Raw genomic sequence first — 21,119 nt, forward strand, 5'->3', positions numbered from 1 at the left:
AGACAGTTTTAAAACATTAGGAAAAGTGCAGTTCTTGGATTTCAGGCTAGAGTATACAGAAACAATGGCTCAAATGCCTTTCACTTCTCCAGACGTGGAAAGTACTGGCTGTCATAGCAGACTGGAGGCACTGCCCAGGGCTCTGGAGAGCAGGCATCCCTCCTACCAAAGCAGATGCAGGAAAGACTATTGCACCAGGTTGGAACTTCTAATCTTTTAGAGGCTGGAGGTTTTAGGGCAAAACAATTGTCATGAAAATGAACAGGGAATGACTCTTCACTGCTGTGCTCACTAAAAGCAAAACAAGGAGGAGTAACGTGAAATTATGGAAGTCATGTGGCAGTTGACAAAATGTGCAGGATGTTGTCAAAGCTAGAAGTTTGTCTTGCTTCAGGAAATGCTTGAATAAATTCGTAAGTAGAATACCCTGGGGCGGTATTAAATGCAGAGATACCATGTCTGACCCTGAGCTGCAAATCACAGAAAACTGGTGAAGAATGTGAAAAAAATACCATCTTGGGCTTGCTCCATCCCAGGCATTTGCTTTTAACAGCTGACAGAGAAAGGTCACTGGGTTAGACAGTGACCTTTTCTTACACTCCTATGAAAGAAGAGGACAAGAGTTTAATTCTGTGGCCACAAAAAACTAAACCAGCCATTTTCCCCGCTATTAGGCAAATGCATACCTATGCATCCCTAGCAGGCATTACAGCTACATTGTTGCTTACATACTCCAGCTGTTGGGATGCAGACATGAATTTCTTAGGTTGGCAATTACAAAGACAGCATGGAGGAAGACTGAGTCTCTTCTAACGTACAATCAAGAGTTCATCAATGAAGACCAGTTACACTTTCGCAAGTCAAAGACAGAAGGGTGGCACAATTTTCATGGAGATGAGAAATATTATATGTAAAGCTAAGATTATTAAACAAACAGATGAAACTGATTTTTGAAAGTGTGTTGGTGCTTTGTAATCACATCTGTCCCAATTACAGATGCTGCATGCAAAGAAAGCATTCAACAAGGCTTCAAAATAATGTCCTTATTACAAATTAAGAATACTTGAAATGGAAAGTCTGATGGCATATATGGAACGACCTAGTGTCATTTTTAGAATTATGTTTCCAAAGAGACCACAGTAAAGCGATTTGGTCAAGGGCATACCGAGTCAGTGCTAGAAGGAAAATACTGTTTTAATTACACTTTCTTATAAAGTCTGTAATAACATGTTGAAGGTCAGAGGTTGCCTTAATTTTTAGCAAAATTATTTGCTAAGCAGTTTTCAGTATCTTATCATGTAACCTATAACTACAGACAGGTTCAGCATCACTATTCCAGTGGGAAATACTTTTGATGGCAGAAACTGCTGTACGAACATTTCACTCTGCTTCAGGAAAGATAAGCAATTCACAGGAGATGAGAAATGCTATTTTCTTAAAGTATGTAAAATCTTGAAGTTACTAGGAGGAACAGCAATGGAGAACTGAACAGACTGACAGAATTTCAGAAGACACTTCACTAGGGACAAAGTCCTCCCCTTATCCAGCCCACAGAGTAGGTATCAGAAGTAGGTATCTCCAGTAGCTATCAGAAATGAAGGCTTCACCAGCTCTCAACCAGAAAGGTTTCCTCTTACAAGCTTCCATAACAAGGCCCGAGGGTAGATTTCTCTTGAAGTAAACAAGATTTTTTCTAATGAGCCATTTGATCAAAATAAGCTAAGTTGATTTAAAGGAGTTTTACCAAGAAAATGAAGACAGTTGAACATAAAACTTTATTCCTTAGGTAATATAATAACACAAGTTTTCTCCAAAAAAGCAAGCTCTTATATAGACAATCAATCTCTTATATAGACAGTGCCTAAGAGTTACACTGTGACATAAATACACATTAAAGGCCTCAAACTATTTTATGGCCAGCTGTTTTTCTGCTTACAGATCAACCAAACAAAGTTCTAATCCTCCTGAGCCCTTCTATTATTTTTGTTTTGGTATTCAAAGGATTTAAGTGAAAATTCTGTTAACACAGTACTAAAAAACCACAGACAATAGTAATATTAATGTCACAGCTTCCAGTTAGCAAAGTGTCTGAAAATTACCACCATAACTGCAGAATTCTTGGCTTTTTTACACTACTCTGCTGCTTACTTAACAACATAGTATGGTTGCACAAAGGTATCCATGATAGTGGCATTTTGTTGCATTACCTGTCTTCCTGCAAAGTCTCTTCATGTGTTTGATCAGCAGAGATCTGGACTCCTTTCTCCAGGCCTGCTGCAACCCCTTGTGAATACCAATGAAAGAGGAAAACAGAGCACAAGCTCCAGGGCTATTTTTATGCTTCAGAATTTGCAGGGAGACTCAGAAGTCTCTTAGTAAGACTTAGACCCAAGGTATTACTGAATGCTTCATAATTAATGTCTCTAATGGATCACTTATCCTCATAATTACTCTGGAGTTTTGTCAAACAGGGACATAATTAATAAAAATAATTGCAACTATAGGTTTTTATAACAAGACTGAACTAAGCATGAAGGAAAGCAGCAACATGTTCTCAAATGCTGCAGTAGATACAAATACTTAATGCCTTCATACACCTGAAAAGGGCTGTGATTTCCCAGGAAAATCAGGCTGCTTCCACAAATTGCCAAACAGAACAGTAAAAAAACTTAACTCAGGCTGTAAAGCACTATTACCATCAGGCTGTTAAAGGCTCAGGGCTCTGTGTGCCTGTTTTAGACAAAGAAAATATCTTAAGTCCTTACACACTTGTAGAGGTCACCTAACAACAATGCTACCCTGATGATTCTCTAATCTATTTGAAATAGTTGATCAAACAGACACAAAGAACAGCTAATGCATTTACTGGATAGATTTAACATAACCTGTGCATAGCTTTGGGTGCATAAAAACAGCAACTCCCATCCTATGGTTAAATTCAACACAGTTCTTGCAGAGCTGAACAGAGTTTAGGTCTATCATGGGAAGAATTGAATACAGGGTATTTATGTGTGCCAACCAGATTGTTTCAACCACAGGCACCCAACAAATATTAAAGTTTTATTCTATCTCATGGCTCATTTTCCAGGACAGACTACTATTTCTAAATCTAATCACCTTTTTCAAGCTCAGAACTGACTTCAGACGCTAAGTAGCTGAAAAAAAAATATCCTATGAAAAACAATTAACTTGAAGGATATTAACCATTGTTATGCTGGGCGGGGGGGAGGGTGTGGGAAAGGGGAGTGGGGAGCATAACAATCTCTCCAGTTTTCTGACCTTTCAGTGAATGTTTAAAAAAGGAATTAAGCAGTCATCTTTATGTGTAATGAATAGAGATATCAGAGACGTATCTGATCAGTGGCACAGTCTACCACAAAAACTGCATTCAGCCTATTGGAGCCCAATTGCACTCAGCAGAAGGATACAGAAGTCAAAAGTTCTATACAGTGATCTGACTCAGATGAATTTAAACTCCATAAAATGTATTTGGGGGTCTGCATTTAATTAAATGCTCCTGTGGTAGAAACAGACAGGGGTTTGATGTTTATAAGCCCATGAAGTCAGCAGAGATTCTTTGGTTTTGTTTATTGAGGTCTGAGTCAAATATTACGATCAATAGCCAAATGGCAGACTAGGTTTTCAGGCAAGAGCTTTTTTTTCCCAAGTCTCTGTGTATTAAGACGATGGAAGCAAAGGAAATATGGGAAGAGCCAACAAGTTCAGATTCCTGCTGGCAATTGTAGCAAGAATCCAGATACCTTCCTCACTCCCATCCATCATACAAGGAAAAAAACCCTCCAGTCCCCACAAAAAAAAAAACCCAAAACAAAACATTAAAATCTTCACTAACCTGTTCTATAGATAAACCCTTCCTGATTCCAAATCTGAAAACATGCTTATTTGTTTTATGATAGCATCTAGAGGATTCAAATAGGTATCAAGGCTTTAGGGTAATACATACCATACACATACTGCAACAAATTAGCTCTTGATCCTGGGAAAGGACATATTTATATTTGTATAAACAGTTCGCTAAAATAGTATGCAAGAGACATCTAAGATGTGTTTTGATACCTCAGTGATAAAGGTTCCAATTCAAATATTAACTGCCAGTGTCAAAACAGAGGTACTGACACAAATATGTGTGTGTGTGTTTGAGACTTAAAGAGTTCTGTAATTAAAAGGAAATCTAGACTTTCAGCTTAACTTGAAAGTATGACTGAATGTATGCAAGACTGAAAGAAGTCCATTCAAATATTTGTCACTGCAGTCATTTGGTGCTACTGGTTGTGAACCAGTCATGTCAAACCAATATCCTTGTGACAAATTGTTTTAAACTTCCTTAGCAAGAGGATTCAGTTGCTATGATTTAATTTGTGTAGCAGGTACTTTTTTTAGAACTGTGCCTAATAGACCATTAGAGTTTTCCCAGAGTTGTAGCACTTCAGCACCTTCGTCCTTCAAATGTCTTTGTTATTTTCTGCCTTCTTTCAGCAAATTTGTCTCTTGAATTGGGGTGTAAGTAACATATGGGCTACATGATATCTTTGAGGATTATGCCAATTTGTTCTGGTTTTGGCCACGATAGTACTACCCAGTGTGGGACTATGTTTTGGATTTGTGCTGGAAACAGTGTTGATAATTCAGGGATGTTTCCGTTATTGCTGAGTAGTGCTTATACTGTCAAGGCCTTTTCTGCTTCGCACTCCACCAGTGACTAGGCTAGGGGTCCACATGAAATGGGAGGGGACATGGTCAGGACAGCTGACCCCAACTGATCCCAGGAATATCCCATACCATATGACATCATGCTTAGCATATGAAGCTAGGGGAAGAAGCAGGAAGAGGAGAGATGTTCAGAGTTATGGCATTTTTATTCCCAAGTAACCATTACATTTCATAGAATCCCAGTTTCTTGGGGATGGCTGAACAGCAGGCAGATGCCTGCTGATGCGAAGCAGCCAATGAACTCCTCATTTTGCTTTGTTTGCACACACAGCTTTTGCTTTACCTGTTAAACTGTCTTTAGATATCTCCAGGGAAGGAGACTCCACCACATTCCTGGGCAGCCCATTCCAGTGCCTAACAACTGTCTCAGTGAAAAAGTTCCTCCTAATATCCAATCTAAACTTCCCCTGATGCAACTTGAGACCAGAATCAAACTAATAAAACTATCCACAGACAACCAAATCCAGTCCTTCCTTCCCCTTCCCAGGAGCGGTCTCACTGCATTGAAACTCTTGCTTTTCAGGAAAAGCAGCAGGTTTTAATTCAAGCTCGCTGCCCTAGGTAGTTTCCCCACAGTCAGTTCAGTACTTTCATGATAGGAGGACATCAAAGCCAGAGAGAACCAGGATACCAGTTTAAGTGACAGTGGAGCTGCTGCTGCTGTTAAGCCTCTCTGATGGAGTATCAGATTTCTTTTGACACTGCATCTCAGAAGATTGTACAGGGCATGTAATAATCTGAACTACAGACTCTCAAGCTCTTGTTAGGATGAGGTTCCCGACAGTCCTAGAACAAGTATGACTCACCAGCAAACAGCGCAAATACTTAAATGAATCTTCAGGACAGTACTGGGAATGCACGCAAGACACAGTTCTTCCGGGACTTTGGGTTTTTAATCTTCCCACTTGATGTCTGTGCAGATGAACTGGTATCTTCATTTGCAAAATACATGTAGACGTATATTACCTGCCTATTTTTCTAAAAAGCTAGCAACTACACCACATAATGTAACAGTGACAACTGTTATACAAGAATAATAAGATTCCATTACTGGTTTTTTTCAAACTAGAAATCTCTGAAATCAGTTTGTTCAACAGAGCCACCAATGTTGGGGAGATAAAACACATTGTGAGACAGAACATTTTCCCTCATGTCAGTGGCTGTCAAGTCTACTTCTACACTTAAAGAATGAATTTGCTGAAACATCCATTATACCAAAAGGGATAAGAAGTTTTGCAGTGGGAAACAACCCTTACCTGTGGAAAAATCACTTTGCTTAATTATTACTGCAGTAGTGTTATCATCATGGTCAGAGATGTAAGAGAAAAACCTAAAATTTGCCACGAAAAACAAAACTAGAGAAACTTTGAAATCTAATACTCCATTTTACATACTACAAAATATAAACTTGGTTACAGCTTGGGACCATTAAAAACCCCTAAAACCTTAAATATTTTATTTGCTCATAACTTCCTGAAAATAACTAAGAGTACATAAAAATGATGCTAGCATCTACTTAATTTTAATTGAAAACATAATTCTTTGTTTCCTACTGGCTGAAGACAGTGGTGCCCCCAAGTGACATTTTATTATACAATATAGTCTTTCAGCTTTGCTAAAAAACCCCAACAGATTATTTTAATTGCTTAATACTAAGATAGGATAGACACTTGCAAACAAGAATCAGACTTAAATGATACTGATGTTTCTTTGAGAGGACTTGGAGGCAAGGAGGATGAAGAGTAACTTACATTTTCTAACCATTCTAATTCTTGGAAACTGTAACATCAGCATAAAGCTGAATTAATGTCTTTTGCCAGCTACTCACCTCATCTCATTTTTCTACACAAACCACCTCGATACTCCGATGGCTCTTTTCTTATTCTGGAAAGATTTTCCAGTTTTCTCTTGCTCTCTTTCCTCACAATCACTTTTGATGATATTTTAATAAAAAAGTCTGTTTGCCAATTCTGCAAGACATTCTCCTGGAAGTGTCTGCTCTCTTGCTTCCCAGGGGTATAACACGATTTCTAGGTTATCAGTGAGTGAAGAAACTCAAAAGCACAGATTTGGAAATAACAGCACATGGACTGTCAGGCTTCATTAAATCTAAGATCTATTACAGAGTGTGATAATGGTAATATTCTCATTTTTCCATAAACTCTATATGTCTAAAATCATATAATATATTCTTGAAGAGTTCTAATATACAGGCTTATCATTCTAACAGTGATTTAAACAGCTAATAATATAGAGATGGCAATTAAAGTATGGACGACTTGCTCATTATAAGTAATATTTAGCAGTCACTGAATGGAAGCAAGTGTCACAGTCTCAGTACTGGCATCAAATATTTGCATGAACATGGTTATGCAAATACACAATTCACATGTGTACGTTGTTTTCCTAGTTGAATGTATGCTAATTGAATGGGGTATCCATTATAAAGGCTGCATTTTAAAAATAATTCCCTTCACACAGACACAGAGAGTACTAATAAAAAGTGCAGAAGAAAAGCCTATTCAAAGAATTTGCACTTAGCTACCCATTGTAGCATACACTGCCAGATTTGTATGGTATGCTAATACATCAATATCTGAGATTTTCAAGAATCAAAAGTAATTCAGAAGCAATCTAACAGTTACACAAGTTTAGGTAACTTACAAAGAAACAATTTAACTACTGGGACATCATTGAAAAAGTGGCATCTGAAAATTGAGAGTTATTTTTAAAGTTGATTGATTCAAACTAAATCACTATGCTGAATCAGTTATACAGATACCAAAATAGAAACCAAAATAGAAAGTTATTTTTATGGAAAAAGGTTTTTATGAGCTTTTCACAGAAGAGGTAAGTCATTGTTAATGTGGTGCTAGAATAGGTGATACTAACAGAGGTAGGACTGACTTTTTCTTCCTTGTAACTCAACACACGCTTAGAAGAAAAGATCAAAGGGAAAAACGATGCCAGATATCCTTACAGATGACAACAAGTCTTGTTCTTGTAACTATTTTTTCCAGTTTCAGAAAATTACTAATAGTGTTGGTATGAGGTGTAACCACATTTATTATTTATACAAGTTTTTTTTAAAGTTGGCTATACAGTATTATGCATAGTTGGGGAGCTGTTAGTCTGTCAAACTATTCTTACTGGTGGCCTAATTTATCCTTTTATTTATTGAGACTATTTTAAAGAAAATAGATAATTCAAGTCTTTCAACTGGGATCCAAATGGCTAAGTCTTAACGAGAATCTGAAGCTTGAAGCCTAACAAGAAGTCAATAAGCAGCTCAAGAGCACATCAGATCATAATATAATGTTGAAACAGATTTAAGGAAAACATCAAAAGCAAACAGTGCTAAGGAGCAAGCAAGCTGGCTCTTCACGTGTAAATAGGTGTTAAGAGTAACTGCTGGAAGATCTCCACTTGTGAGCAAAGTTGTGCTATGCTAAATAATCTAATAAAAATAGCAATAAATACTTGCTTATAACTTTTTATTGGCAGAAAAATTATAACTAATACAAGGCATAAAATAATCAGTACTCCTTTTTTTACTCTCTCATAACTTTAACACACTCACTAATATTTCACTTGGCAAAAATTGTCCTACCTGGACTGCAAAAGGTTCCTTCACATATTAAAACTTAAAAAAGGCAATCAGTTTTTAATTACTGCCACAGGACAGCAAATCAGAGTATGCTGCCACTTACAGACATTATTCGTATTCTTAGTCTCACAAAAAAAAATGTTTCAAACAATGAAAAATATGCACAACACTCTAAATGTTAAAGGTGATTAACTTAAAATCACTTGTCTCTGTCAACAGTTTTCCCCTCATTAAGATCTACTACATGAAAAAAAGTCTATATAAGACTTAGAGACCATTAAGTTGAAGTTTCAGTCACAGGACCTCCCACATTTACAGAACAAATACACAATTTATGTTAAGAACAACAAAAATATACATTCTCCTAAATTATGGAAGAAAAAATATAAAAAAAAAGGTTCTCTTACTTTTTCATCATCATCAGAAAAGGGGGCACCTCCAGGATTCTTATTTATTGCTTGGGCAACACCAATAATCTCTCCATCACTGCTTCTTATGGGCATGCACAAGAGTGACTTTGTCTTGTATCCAGTCAGTTTGTCGATTTCATCATTAAAGCGACGATCCTTCAAAGGAAAATAAGTATTAACATCCATGCCATACACTTAAGATTTATTCAGGCAGAAAGTACTTGATGTTCAATGTCTTCAGTAGTAGTTTCAGTAGCATTACATTGTTACTCCTCTACTATTACCTCATTGTTATCAGTTGCTGTTTCTCAGTTAAGAAAAAATAATTCTTAGCAGACCAACACAAGGTTGTATTCACTGAAGTCCCACATTTACACATTCTCCATTTCGAAGAATGACCTACCCAAATGGATAACTAGCAAAGAGGCTACCAGGAAAACATGTAAGTTAAACATAAAAGAAATGTAAATATGAGAAGAGAAAAAATGGGATAGAGTGTTGTTGTTGAGCAAGCAATATTCACTCAAAGACATAGAGGGTCTAAGTAATGCACGTGCAGAGACGTACAGGGGCAACACAGTACAACCACCAGAGTTGACCCAAAGCCACCCTTCCTTTGCTAGCTACCTCCTTATATGCTGCTTCTGCCCATGAGATCACCCAGGGCCCAATTGATTAACTTGCAGCACCTGTTTCTGAAGTAGCATGCCAGCTGCATTAACTTATCCCTACCATCTTTATTCAAGCTGGCTGGTCCAAGCTACGTCTGTGCCTACAATTCCCCCCTTTTTCTTTTTTGAACCAGCCAGCCTTTAGCAACACATTTCAAAATTAAAGGTACATGAAGAAAACATAAATATTTTTACCCATGGCCATGAGTTTACAACAAAAGGTCAATAACAGCTACATCGCTGAACAATACAATACAGAAATCCATAAAGTCAAAATAAACAATCTGATATGTGTTGGTAGGAGGGACGCACACTGGCAGGAAGGGATGAGGTCTTGGTAGCTCCACTGATATTTCTTTTTCCTGATGTAGTTCTGGACTTTTCTTCAGATCCTTTAGCATGCTGATCTGTGAGCATTATCAGTAAGATGGAAGTATCTCTTCATCTGTTGGTCATCTTAAGTTCTTTAATTCTTTTATAGCTGAAGGAATTTACAGCAGCGTACGTGGTGCCACAGTTGCGAGTGTTTACATTTTAACAGAGTGATGGATTGAGGGTGGATCACTTGGTTCTTTCCTCAAGATTGTTTTTTCCATTGGTCTTACAGTTAAGTCCTTTCTGTTGATGTGGCTTGATCCATTTTGCCGGAATCCATCGGGGACCTTGATCTGTAATGACACGAGCATAGCCTCTTCCCCACGTTAACAGATCTGCAGGTCCTTGCCACTCTCCAGTAGTGGGATTCTTATACCAAACTTTAGGTTTGTCAGTAAAATCCAAATCCCGACTCATTTGGGCAAAGTGTGTTAATGCCGGTGGTTCATTCCGGTTTGCCACAATTCTGAGATGATTCATTGTATAAAGGGCTTTCATTCGTCTGTCTTGAGGACTCACCCCCTCTTCCCCCGTTTTTTGTTTTTCTAGAAGGCCTTTTAAGGTTTGATGTGTCCGTTCAATAATGGCTTGACCGGTGGAATTTCCTGGGATTCCAGTAGTATGTTTAACACCCCATAAGTTTAGAAACTTACGTGTTTTACTGGCTATGTATCCCGAGCCATTATCGGTTTTTATCTCTCTTGGAACACCAAGGACAGCAAAGCAACTCCTCCAATGTCTTATGACGTCTCGAGAACTGTCACTGGTTAAGGCTGTGGCCCAAACCATGGCTGAATAAGTATCAATAGTGACATGTATACGTTTAAATCGCCCAAAAGGAGCATAGACAGTGATACCTGATTGCCATATACCTAATGGTGCCAGACCCCTGGGATTGACTCCTACTCCTAGGCCGATTTGATTCTGGCATGCAGGGCACGTGGAAACAATACCCTGAGTGTCTGATATGGTCAGGTCAAACTGCTTCGCCAGCATTTTCGCACTTTGATGAAAAAAATCGTGCGATCTTCGGGCTTGAGAAAATGTGTCAATTATTGGCCCCGTAGGTATCAATAAACGAGCTGCCACTATCTTGTCAACAATTTCATTGCCAACTGATAGGCCATCTTTTAAGCCCGAATGGCTTCGAATATGTCCAATAAGCAGTTTGCCGTTCATTTATCTGATGCCAGAGTCGCAGAAATAAGTTATACAAATTCTGATTAGAGATTTCTTTCAACAGCGCTCTCTCTAATCGAGTGACAGCATCGACCACATAGAGGGAATCGGAGATGATGTTTAATGGGACGTCTGACCATTTCTCAAAAGTTTTAACTACAGCCATCAGTTCCAGCAGTTGAACTGAACTGCCTGGGGAGTGAACAGTTAGATTTTGCCATTTTCCATTTTCCCACCAAACCACTCCTGCTTTGGCTTGGATCTTACTGGCGTCGGTAAAAACAGTCAGGCCTTTAACAGGTCCTGCTGATCTCAACGGCCGGTCTTCCATTTGAAATTTAACAGAAAACAATTTATGGGCCGGATAATGATTATTTATAGTTCCTGGATATGACAATAAGGCCCACTGTAATTCATCAGATTGTTGCAGTGCCCAGTTCAAGAACTCATCTGTGAGAGGAACGAAAATAATGTCTGCCTCAATCCCTGCTATTTCCAGCAGACGTTTCCTCGCCTTAACTATTATTTTTGCAATTGCCTCAAGCCTCGTGGTAATTGTTTTTTGTAAATTATATGGCAAAAATATCCACTCCAAGATCCTCAATGGGTCTTTCGCTACTGAATCCCATTGCATCAAGATTGCCATTACATGCTGGTTTTGACTTATCACAGCAATGTTAATTGGCAAGTCAGGATCATATCGATGACTGTAATTGACTATCTTGCTTCCTATTTTTTCTATTGCTTGGATTTGCTGCCGAGACAGTTTTCGCGCACTATCAGCCTCTACTGAGCCCTTTAACAAAGGCATTAGTGGCACAAGATCCTCATTTGTGATACCACATATGGTTTGGACCCATTGGATATCACCTATCAGCTTTTGAACGTCTGTTAAGTTAGCAATATCTGTTTTAATTGCCACCTTCTGAGGATAAATGCGAGCATCAGTGATAATATTACCTAAATATTTCCAAGAGGCGTGCATTTGTACCTTCTCTGGCGCGATCACCAACCTGGAGTTGCTTAACTGCCGGTTCACTTCTTGTAGAATGCGATGCTGGTCCAGGTCTTTTCCTGCAATCAAGATGTCATCCATATAATGGTAAAATAAGACACGAGGGTATTTTTTACGCAGAGGTGCCAGCGCCCAGGCAACATAAGTTTGACAAATAGTTGGCGAGTTCTTCATTCCCTGAGGTAAAACAGTCCATTGATATCGTTTTGCTGGCTCTTGTTTGTTAATCGATAGTACTGTAAAGGCAAACTTCTCACTGTCATCCTCATGTAGGGGAATTGTGAAAAAACAGTCCTTTAAGTCAATCACCAACAGGGGCCATTCTTTTGGAAGCATTGCAGGAGAGGGTAATCCTGGCTGTAAAGCACCCATGTCCTGCATCACTGCATTAACAGCTCTTAAATCATGTAACAGCCTCCACTTCCCTGATTTTTTAGGGATAGTAAAAATTGGTGTATTCCATGGACTGGTGGATGGCTTAATATGACCCTTCTCTAGTTGTTCATTTACTAATTCATGAACGTGGGCGAGCTTTTCTTTGCTTAGCGGCCATTGATCAATCCAAACTGGTTTATCTGTTAGCCAAGTTAACTTCAGGATTGGTCGCCCATCAATGGCCGCCATTAAAAATTTTCATTTGACAAACGAAAGCCCATTTGGCTTAAGGCGTCTCTACCCAAAAGCCAAACTGAAGTATTCATTACATAGGGCCTAATTTGCACACATCTATTCTCTTCGCCCTGTATGCATACCGAAATCAGGTCTGTGCTAATTTTTGTCATCTGTATTCCTCCTACTCCAACAACAGGGGTGTCTAAATTCTCTAAAGGCCAGCTTTTTGGCCAATAGGATAATGGAACAATAGTAACATCTGCTCCCGTATCCAGTAATGTGTTGTACCCAACCATGTGTTCCCCATTTGGATGTTGGAATACAACCGTCTGAGTGGGCTTTCCCTGTGAAAGCGGCACCGCCAGTCTTACCTCAGGTACTCCAGTGGATCCAAAACCACCGTCTCGACGCTTACGACTTCCTGCGAAAGGAACTTTAGCTCTGAAAGGAACTAATTGCGCTATTTTAGTTCCTTTAGGTATATGAACTGGTGGCTGCCAAACTTTAACCATTATTCCAATATTTCCTTCATAGTCTGCATCAATTACACCGGGGAGCACAAAAATACCCTGTCGAGAGGCCGATGCCCGTCCTAAAAGTAAAGCACTTAAACCATAGCCAAGGGGTCCATTAACGTTAGAGGAGATAATTGTTACCTCTGTGTTGTGGATGGTTACATCTACTGCTGTTTCCACATCCACTCCTGCGCTTCCTGCAGTGGCTGATCTGAGGCCATCCAGGCAGCTCTTGGTGTTGAAGGGCGTTTTTGTGTCATCGCGCTCACTCTTTTTGCGCTCGTCAACCCGTTTCCCTTATGCACTGTATGCCTGGCCACTCGAGAGCGGCACTCCGTGGCTCTATGGCCAAACTTGCCACATCTGTAACAATTGCCATGAAATCTGCCATTGGACCCAGATGGCCTGGCAGAGCTGTTTGTCCATACCAATGGTCTGGACCGACATTGATTTTTCACGTGTCCTATTTTTCCACAGTTAAAGCACTTTGGCCTCTGATCTCCTTTGTGGGCTTGAACTAAAGGTTTCAATGCTGTTGCCATTGCCTCAGCTAAATGTGCTGACGATCCTACCCTAGAGCAGGCTTCTATCATGTCGACCAAAGTTGCTGTCCGCGGGAGAGCCTGCAGGATCTTTGTGCAGTCATGGTTAGCATTAGCAACTGCTACGTGTAACCCTATTTCCGCCTTTACTTCAGCCGACATGTTTGGTATACAATCCAGAGCTGCTCTTAGACGGTCTAAGAAGGTCATGAAAGGCTCATTAGGTTTTTGAATAATAGTTGTATATGAGGGAACTGGCACCCCCATATCAGGAACAATCTTAAATGCTTGGCGAGCCACTGTCTGTGTTTGCTGCAAGATAGCTTCATGCAGTCGGGCTTGTACCTGAGGATCAGCAAATGGTCCTTTACCCAGCATCATGTCTGCTGTGACGACTCGCCGCGGATCTCCCTGTTTTAAGTCCATGTTTTCCACCACTGTCAGATCAACTCTTTTTTCCCATTCAGACTCCCATAGTAATACCTGAGTGGGCTTCAGGAAAGTTTCTGCAAGCTTCCGGCAGTCAAATGGAGTCATTAACCCACTGGCGAAAATATGATCCAGTAACGTTTGAACGTATGGGTTGGACAAGCCATATTGCATTACCGCTTTCTGGCCTTCTCTTACCAATTTCCAATCTAAAGGTGCCCATTGTCGTTTTCTTTGTGCTGTTATTACTGGAAAGGCTTTTGGAATAAATTCGCCTTCGATTACTGCATCACGTATGAGGCCTCTCCATTTCTTAGCCGGATCATAGTCATCTGGCCGAGGGTCTCTGAGTACCTGTGGGGATGAAACTTTAATCTTTGTTTTGGTTAATTCATTAATTCGTTCCAACAGTTGATTAGCTGTTGCTTTTGGTTTTTCTATCAGTTCCTCCAACTGGGCCAAAGTGTGTTTCATATCTTCTCCATGTTGTATTAACTCTTCCTTTAATAATTGTCTTTGTTGATCTTGACTAGATGTTGGGGGTGATGATGGCAGAGGAATACACTCAGGGATTGATGAGCTCAGGGGCAACGGCATATCCACAGTATCATTTGTAAAACATACCTTTCGTTCTCTGTCAGGTACTCCTTCAGGTATAGCAGAAGGATGGGATGGGGCGGGATGGTGAAGGGTGGGTGGGAGGGGAGGAAAAGCAATGCGTGTATTCGGCTCCTGGAACGGTGCTCTAGGGGGTTCTGGGGGAGGTGGGCTCACATCCATGCTCTCCTCTTCCAGAGGTGGAGCCGAGGGTATTACGACATTATCCCCTCCGAAGAGTCTCTGAGTATTTTCTTCTAGAGGTGGAGCCGATGGTACTATAAAGTCACCACCTCCAAAGAATCTTTTAGCATCTACTGGGAATGCAGATGGTGCAGCAGCTTCTGCTTTCATGGCAGCAGCGGCAGCACGCTCAGCTTCTAGCTGGTGTATAATGGATGATACCAATTTACACAAGCCAATAGCATTATTCAACATGTCTCCTAGGTTTTCCCAGTGTCCCTTTTCATATACTTCTTGGGGGGAAACAAAGAGACCTACTTCCTATCCCCATCTTACAAGTCTTAGCAAAGGCTCTCTTTCATAATTGAATCCTTTTTCCGCAAGGATATGCTGGAGGGTGTCAATAGGATTTTCCTCTTTGCTTAGCATTTTTCCCATTATATCAGTTTACTCAGATCACTTGCCTTTTCCAGCAGGAATCCAAGTGCTTTCTGCCGAGGATCAGCAAATCACGTCGGGGTCACCAAATGTTGTTGTTGAGCAAGCAATATTCACTCAAAGACGTAGAGGGTCTAAGTAATGCACGTGCAGAGACATACAGGGGCAACACAGTACAACCACCAGAGTTGACCCAAAGCCACCCTTCCTTTGCTAGCTACCTCCTTATATGCTGCTTCTGCCCATGAGATCACCCAGGGCCCAATTGATTAACTTGCAGCACCTGTTTCTGAAGTAGCATGCCAGCTGCATTAACTTATCCCTACCATCTTTATTCAAGCTGGCTGGTCCAAGCTACGTCTGTGCCTACAATAGAGACTGTGTAAACATATTTTATGCCTTGACAAAGCACAAGCTCCTTACACTCAAAGCTCAGCACTGTGAATGTGCCTTTTTTATGGCTCTAGGGCCATCTATGAGCATAAGGTCCTCCTCAGCTCAGTGACAGCAACACAGGTCTTGTCACAGGCCATAGATGGTCAGAGCTATCTTGCTTGTGGCTTTCACAGGTTTCACAGCTATGGAAACTATCAGTAGTTGAAGTTATGGTCTGGTTCCTGCCCACCACATGTTCCTTCGCAGTTTCAGCTTCTTCAACCTTAATTAATACTGCTTGCTTCACTGTCTCTCTATATTCATAGAAATAATAGAAATCATAGAATGGTAGGTTTGGAAGGGATCTTTAGAGATCATCTAGTCCAAATCCCTGCAGAAGCAGGGTCATCTAGATCAGGTCGCATAGAAACATGTCCAGGCGGGTCTTCAAAGACCTCCAAGGAAGGAGACTCCACAACCCCTCTGGGCAGCCTGTGCCAGGGCTCCGTCACCCTCACAGTGAAATACTTTTTTCTTATAGTTAATTGGAATTTTTTGTGTTCCAGCTTCATTCCATTACCCCTTGTCCTGTTGCTAGCTACTATAGAAAAAAGGGATGTCCCAACCTCCTGACACCCACCCTTGAGATATTTATAAATGTTAATAAGATTACCCTTCAGTCTCCTCTTCCCCAGACTAAACAGCCCCAGTTCCCGCAGCCTTTCCTCATATGAAAAATGTTCCATTCCCCTGATCATCTTGGTGGCCCTGCACTGGACTCTCTCCAGCAGTTCTCTGTCCCTCCTGAGCTGAGGAGCCCAGAACTGGACACAGGACTCCAGATGAGGCCTCACCAGGGCAGAGTAGAGAGGGAGAAGAACTTCCCTTGACCTGCTGGACACACTCTTCCTGATGCATCCCAGGATGTCATTGGCCTTCTTGGCCAGGAGGGCACATTGCTGGCTCATATTTAGTTTATTATCAACCAGGACTCCCAGCTCTCTCTCTGCAGAGCTGCTCTCCAGCAGTTCAATCCCCAGCCTGTACTGGTGCATGGGGTTGTTCCTTCCCAGATGCAGGACTCTGCACTTGTCCTTGTTGAACCTCATGAGGTTCCTCTCTGCCCAACTCTCAAGCTGGTTGAGATCCCACTGAATGGCAGCACAGCCTTCTGGTGAATCAGCCAGTCCTCCCAGTTTGGTGTCATCAGCGAACTTGCTGAGGGTACACTCTGTGCCCTCATCCAGGTCATTGATGAAGATGTTGCTGTCAAACTTTCCTGCCAGCAAAGATGTGCATACCCACATGGGCCAAGCAGGCACTGGTGAGGGCCCAAAGCTCCTCCAAGGCATATGCTAATGAAAGAGCTGTCTGCAGTCCATCAGACATCCTTTTATAATGTGTGAAGTATGCAGATGCTGGGGTTTCTATGAAAAAAGTAACAAGCTGGAAGGAATCCTGTGTCACCTTAACCAGAGGATGCAGAGAGGGGAAGGAGCAACACAGATCTGGTATATACTACTTTCTAGACTATCCCTGTCTGGGAAGTCACCATGTATCCACCTGCAATTATGTTTTATGAACAATGCTAATGCATCATTAACTATGAACATTTTTAGTTATTTAATTCTTGAATAAAAATATTAAGTGTAATCCTATTGATCATAAAGCATGCACTGTCTCAAAAGAAATACAGACCAGATATTGACCTCTCTTACGACTGAATGACAAAAATCCATTTCTTATAACCAAATAATAACACATTTATAAAATATGTTGAAGAGCAGAGATACTAACAACAAGATGCTCTTTGAAGTAACAGCAACAAGTATTTTGGTTTGGAATTTTTTTTTCCTAAGGCATCAAATGTGTCTAGGGTTACACATATTTATTGAGGGCTGCACATAAGAAATAGATTCTTGCATCACATTCAAAGGCAACTTCACTTTTCAGTGCAAAAGCCAGATCTTATTAAAATTAGATTTGCTTCACATTTCTTGTTGTCATTCCTATTCTATATTGAGTCACAGTGCTGCAAAGTGTGTTTATACCTCTAGGTACTAAAGTCTTAGTAGCAGTGCTGTTAATCTCAGGGCATAAAAAAATTTACTTTAGTTGCATTTAGACAATTCTTTCCTCAAAACTGACACATTTTACACTAAAGCACTAGAAGTAGTGTCTTGTGTCTTCACGAAAACCCAGGTGCTTTAAAAAATTTCAGAATGCAGTACGTTGTAAGAGATGGTAAACTATCATCTTCAAAAACACAATTAGTAGTGCAAAAATACAGAGTGAAAATATTACATTTTGAGATCAAACTTAATTGGATCACTATTTAAAAAATAATCACTTCATAGAACACTTCTACTGAATGACACCCAGCGAAGAATGGTATCTAGAGTGTGCAGCATGACCATACGTACACACTTATGTCAGGCCATGATAACACTTCACATTCATATTCTGTAGATGTTCACAATTTCTCTGATGAGTAGACGGGGACTCTGTTTGGTCCCACTTCTGTCTCTTGCACTTTAAATTTAGTACATTGAATAAGACTTGCTATTTGAGCTAATATTCCAATGAGGTACAAATGCTTTTTCAAGGAAAAACAATAAAACCTCAGCTCTTTCTGGAAAACCAAGTACAGGAATGTCCCTACTTAAGCATACAGCTTAGCTAAAGACTTGACTCAAAAAGTTTATTGTTTGGATTTGCAATTTGTTTAACCTTCTTCTCCATGATGTACACAGCTGGTTACCTCTTGAGAAGGATTACTGTCTATACAAACAGAACTGTTTAAAAGATGTACTAAATATCTTTTCATACAATTTTTTATGTTTACCAGAACAGTAAGAGGAGCTTACAGTACTTTTCATCATCAAACAGTCTGAAGTTCTTCTTAAATATATTAATATTTGTAGTAAGCCAACAGCTGAGAGCAAAATCCATATATTAGCAGAAAATTACTTTCAATGTAGACAGATAAAAACTAACAGGAAATGAACTAAATATGGGTCATTTGTTTACATGGCACTGTGTAGAAATCATTCTCTAGAACAGTACAACTCTAACTGCAGATTATAAAGTGATTCAAAAGAGACTGAAAAATTCAAAAGAGGTAGTGCTAACAGCATTTTGGTTCATCTTGGTCAAGAATAGTCTTCAACAGCAATTCTATCAGACAGGGTGGGTATTAGTGCTGTTTACCGGCAACAGTTCCATTCTTCCAGGGTGAAGTTATCATTTATGCTGCAGACAATGGTTACAGCCAGTTCTGACTTCCCTAATACGAGGAAACTGAGCTATTCTGTAAAAAAGAGCACAATTTTTGTTCTCAAAAGTTTACGCAATATTGGCTGTGAAATAATATCCATATTTGTCTGATGGAAACAAGCCATACAGTCCTTAATCTAAGATAAGGTTTGATTGTGGTGAGAAAAGGAGAATTCATTAAATCTTGTCTGATGCTAAAAATGGATTTTTTTTTTTCTGGTACTTTTATTTCTATTTTTATATCCCTATTGTGGATTGCAGACGCTATAGAAATAGATTGTTCTGGTCACCTCTAGAGACATGATTTAGAAATGCTCTACACTCACTCATCATGAAGATTAACACATATATTTGGCTATTTTATTACTTGCTGCAACTTTTCATACCTTTCAACCACAAGGAATTTATCCCAACATTTTAGAGTGCTCTTCTGCCACCGAGTATCAAACTCTTGGGATTTTTTTTATTATACTATTGTCTTTTGTTCCAACTCTACAACTTCACTAGGAGTTGTTCTTCCTTAGACCTATTTCTGCCTCTGAAGCCTATTAAACAGTCTTTGCATCCATAAAGACCAGATTACTAACATGGAGTCCCTCAAATTGTTTGTGCCTAAAAACTTGCTTAGGAGAACTAGAATCCCTATGATGAATGTTTTTTAATAACAGCATCAAAGACCCAGACCTGCCTGATCTCATGATCTTTCCACATACTTCTAATATACTTCCACATACTTCTATATCAGCTTCAAAGGAAGCTGAACTGTTCTGCACTGACTAGAATCCTGCCTAGAAAGAGATGGTTCTTCTACAACAGAAGAAAATGAAATGCAGTTCAGTTATAACACTGCACTACACCAATGATTAAATATAATTTCTTAACTGCTTCCTGGTAATTTCTGAACTACTATGGTTTAGAATTAGCTATTGTTGCTGAAATACTGATAACATGCTTTTTGTTAATGAAGAGACAACCCCTGCTCTACTAATTTTGTTCAAAACCGAGTACACGGGGAAAAACTGAAATGACAATAAAATGAGAAAAGATATGTAAGTGAACAAAATAAAATACTGTTTCTGGCAACATTAATATTGTTGAATCATGCAATGCATACATAAGAGAACTGAATGACTGGATGACTTAGATTATGTTCCAAATCTGTTATTTTCACACCTCCTTTATTCCATCACTTATTGTCACAATAGGATGTATGTGGGAGGATCTAACAGAGGTTTTACTACATTTAAGAGCATCAATAAAAGCCTCAGTGCCCAAGTGTGAACTGTGATGGCTGAGATGCTTGTACAAAATTTACGTCTACCCCTCCTTACAGGGTAGTAAACTTGAGCAAGAAGGCCTGTTTAGCAGCTGATAACAAAGCTGCTAAATCATAGAGAAGCTCTCTGCCAGATTGCACACATTTTGAGATACAAACTGTATTATCCTGCATGTTAGAACAGTCCGCAGCACAAGGTCCTCATCTGCATCATGCAGTAAGGAGTATCAATGTTGATGATACATACATAGCATTTGCTTTTAAGTTTCTTCTACAATCAAGACTTACATTCAGAAACTAGAAACAGAGCAGATACAAGATATACTTTTAAGAGAGAGTCTTCATAGTAATTTTAACTGTACTGGCAGTACAGTTTCATGTAAGAACACTCAATAATTACAAATCTTCCACTGACTGGAACATTACTAAAAACATAGTTTTACTACTTTGGTTCTATATAATGAGATTTACTAGATGCTAGAAACATTCCACATGTAAAGACTGAGGCACTTTTAACTGGAATTTCAGAACTGCCAACAAGGAAAAGCTATTCTACAGGATAAACCTTATCCTTGTCTCAAGTTATTTATTGATTGTAAATTCTTCTTTGAGAAAACACTACCCTGAAAAATGTGGTATTCAATCAAGAAAAGACAGAAGAGAGTAGGCTTGATTCATCCATCCAAGTGCTGGTATTTCAGCTGCCTGTACAGTGACACTGCAGTCCCGGTTCTTTTTGGACATATTTAAAATTGTCAATGAATGAGATCAAACATCATCATGCTTTTCTTTCATAAAAGATCAGATTCATCTATAGACAAGTTTTTTGGTCAGGTTCTGGAATCACAACATTATCTGAATCTCAACTTCCTTTAAAAAAAAAGTTTC

General features: G+C 39.5%; 1 protein-coding gene across 5 annotated transcripts in view; it reads right to left on the reverse strand.

Moving 5' to 3' along the window:
- The window catches only part of PDE11A (phosphodiesterase 11A), a 145,540-nt gene that overhangs the window by 112,919 nt on the left and 11,502 nt on the right, over positions 1-21,119 (reverse strand). For all 5 annotated transcript variants that reach the window (XM_062004894.1, XM_062004893.1, XM_062004896.1 and 2 more), the window contains exon 2: positions 8,746-8,904. In XM_062004894.1, the coding sequence (XP_061860878.1) occupies positions 8,746-8,904 (159 nt within the window). The remainder of the gene's footprint in view (positions 1-8,745; positions 8,905-21,119) is intronic.

This window comes from Colius striatus, chromosome 11 (genome assembly GCF_028858725.1).
Source record: "Colius striatus isolate bColStr4 chromosome 11, bColStr4.1.hap1, whole genome shotgun sequence".
NCBI lineage: Eukaryota > Metazoa > Chordata > Aves > Coliiformes > Coliidae > Colius > Colius striatus.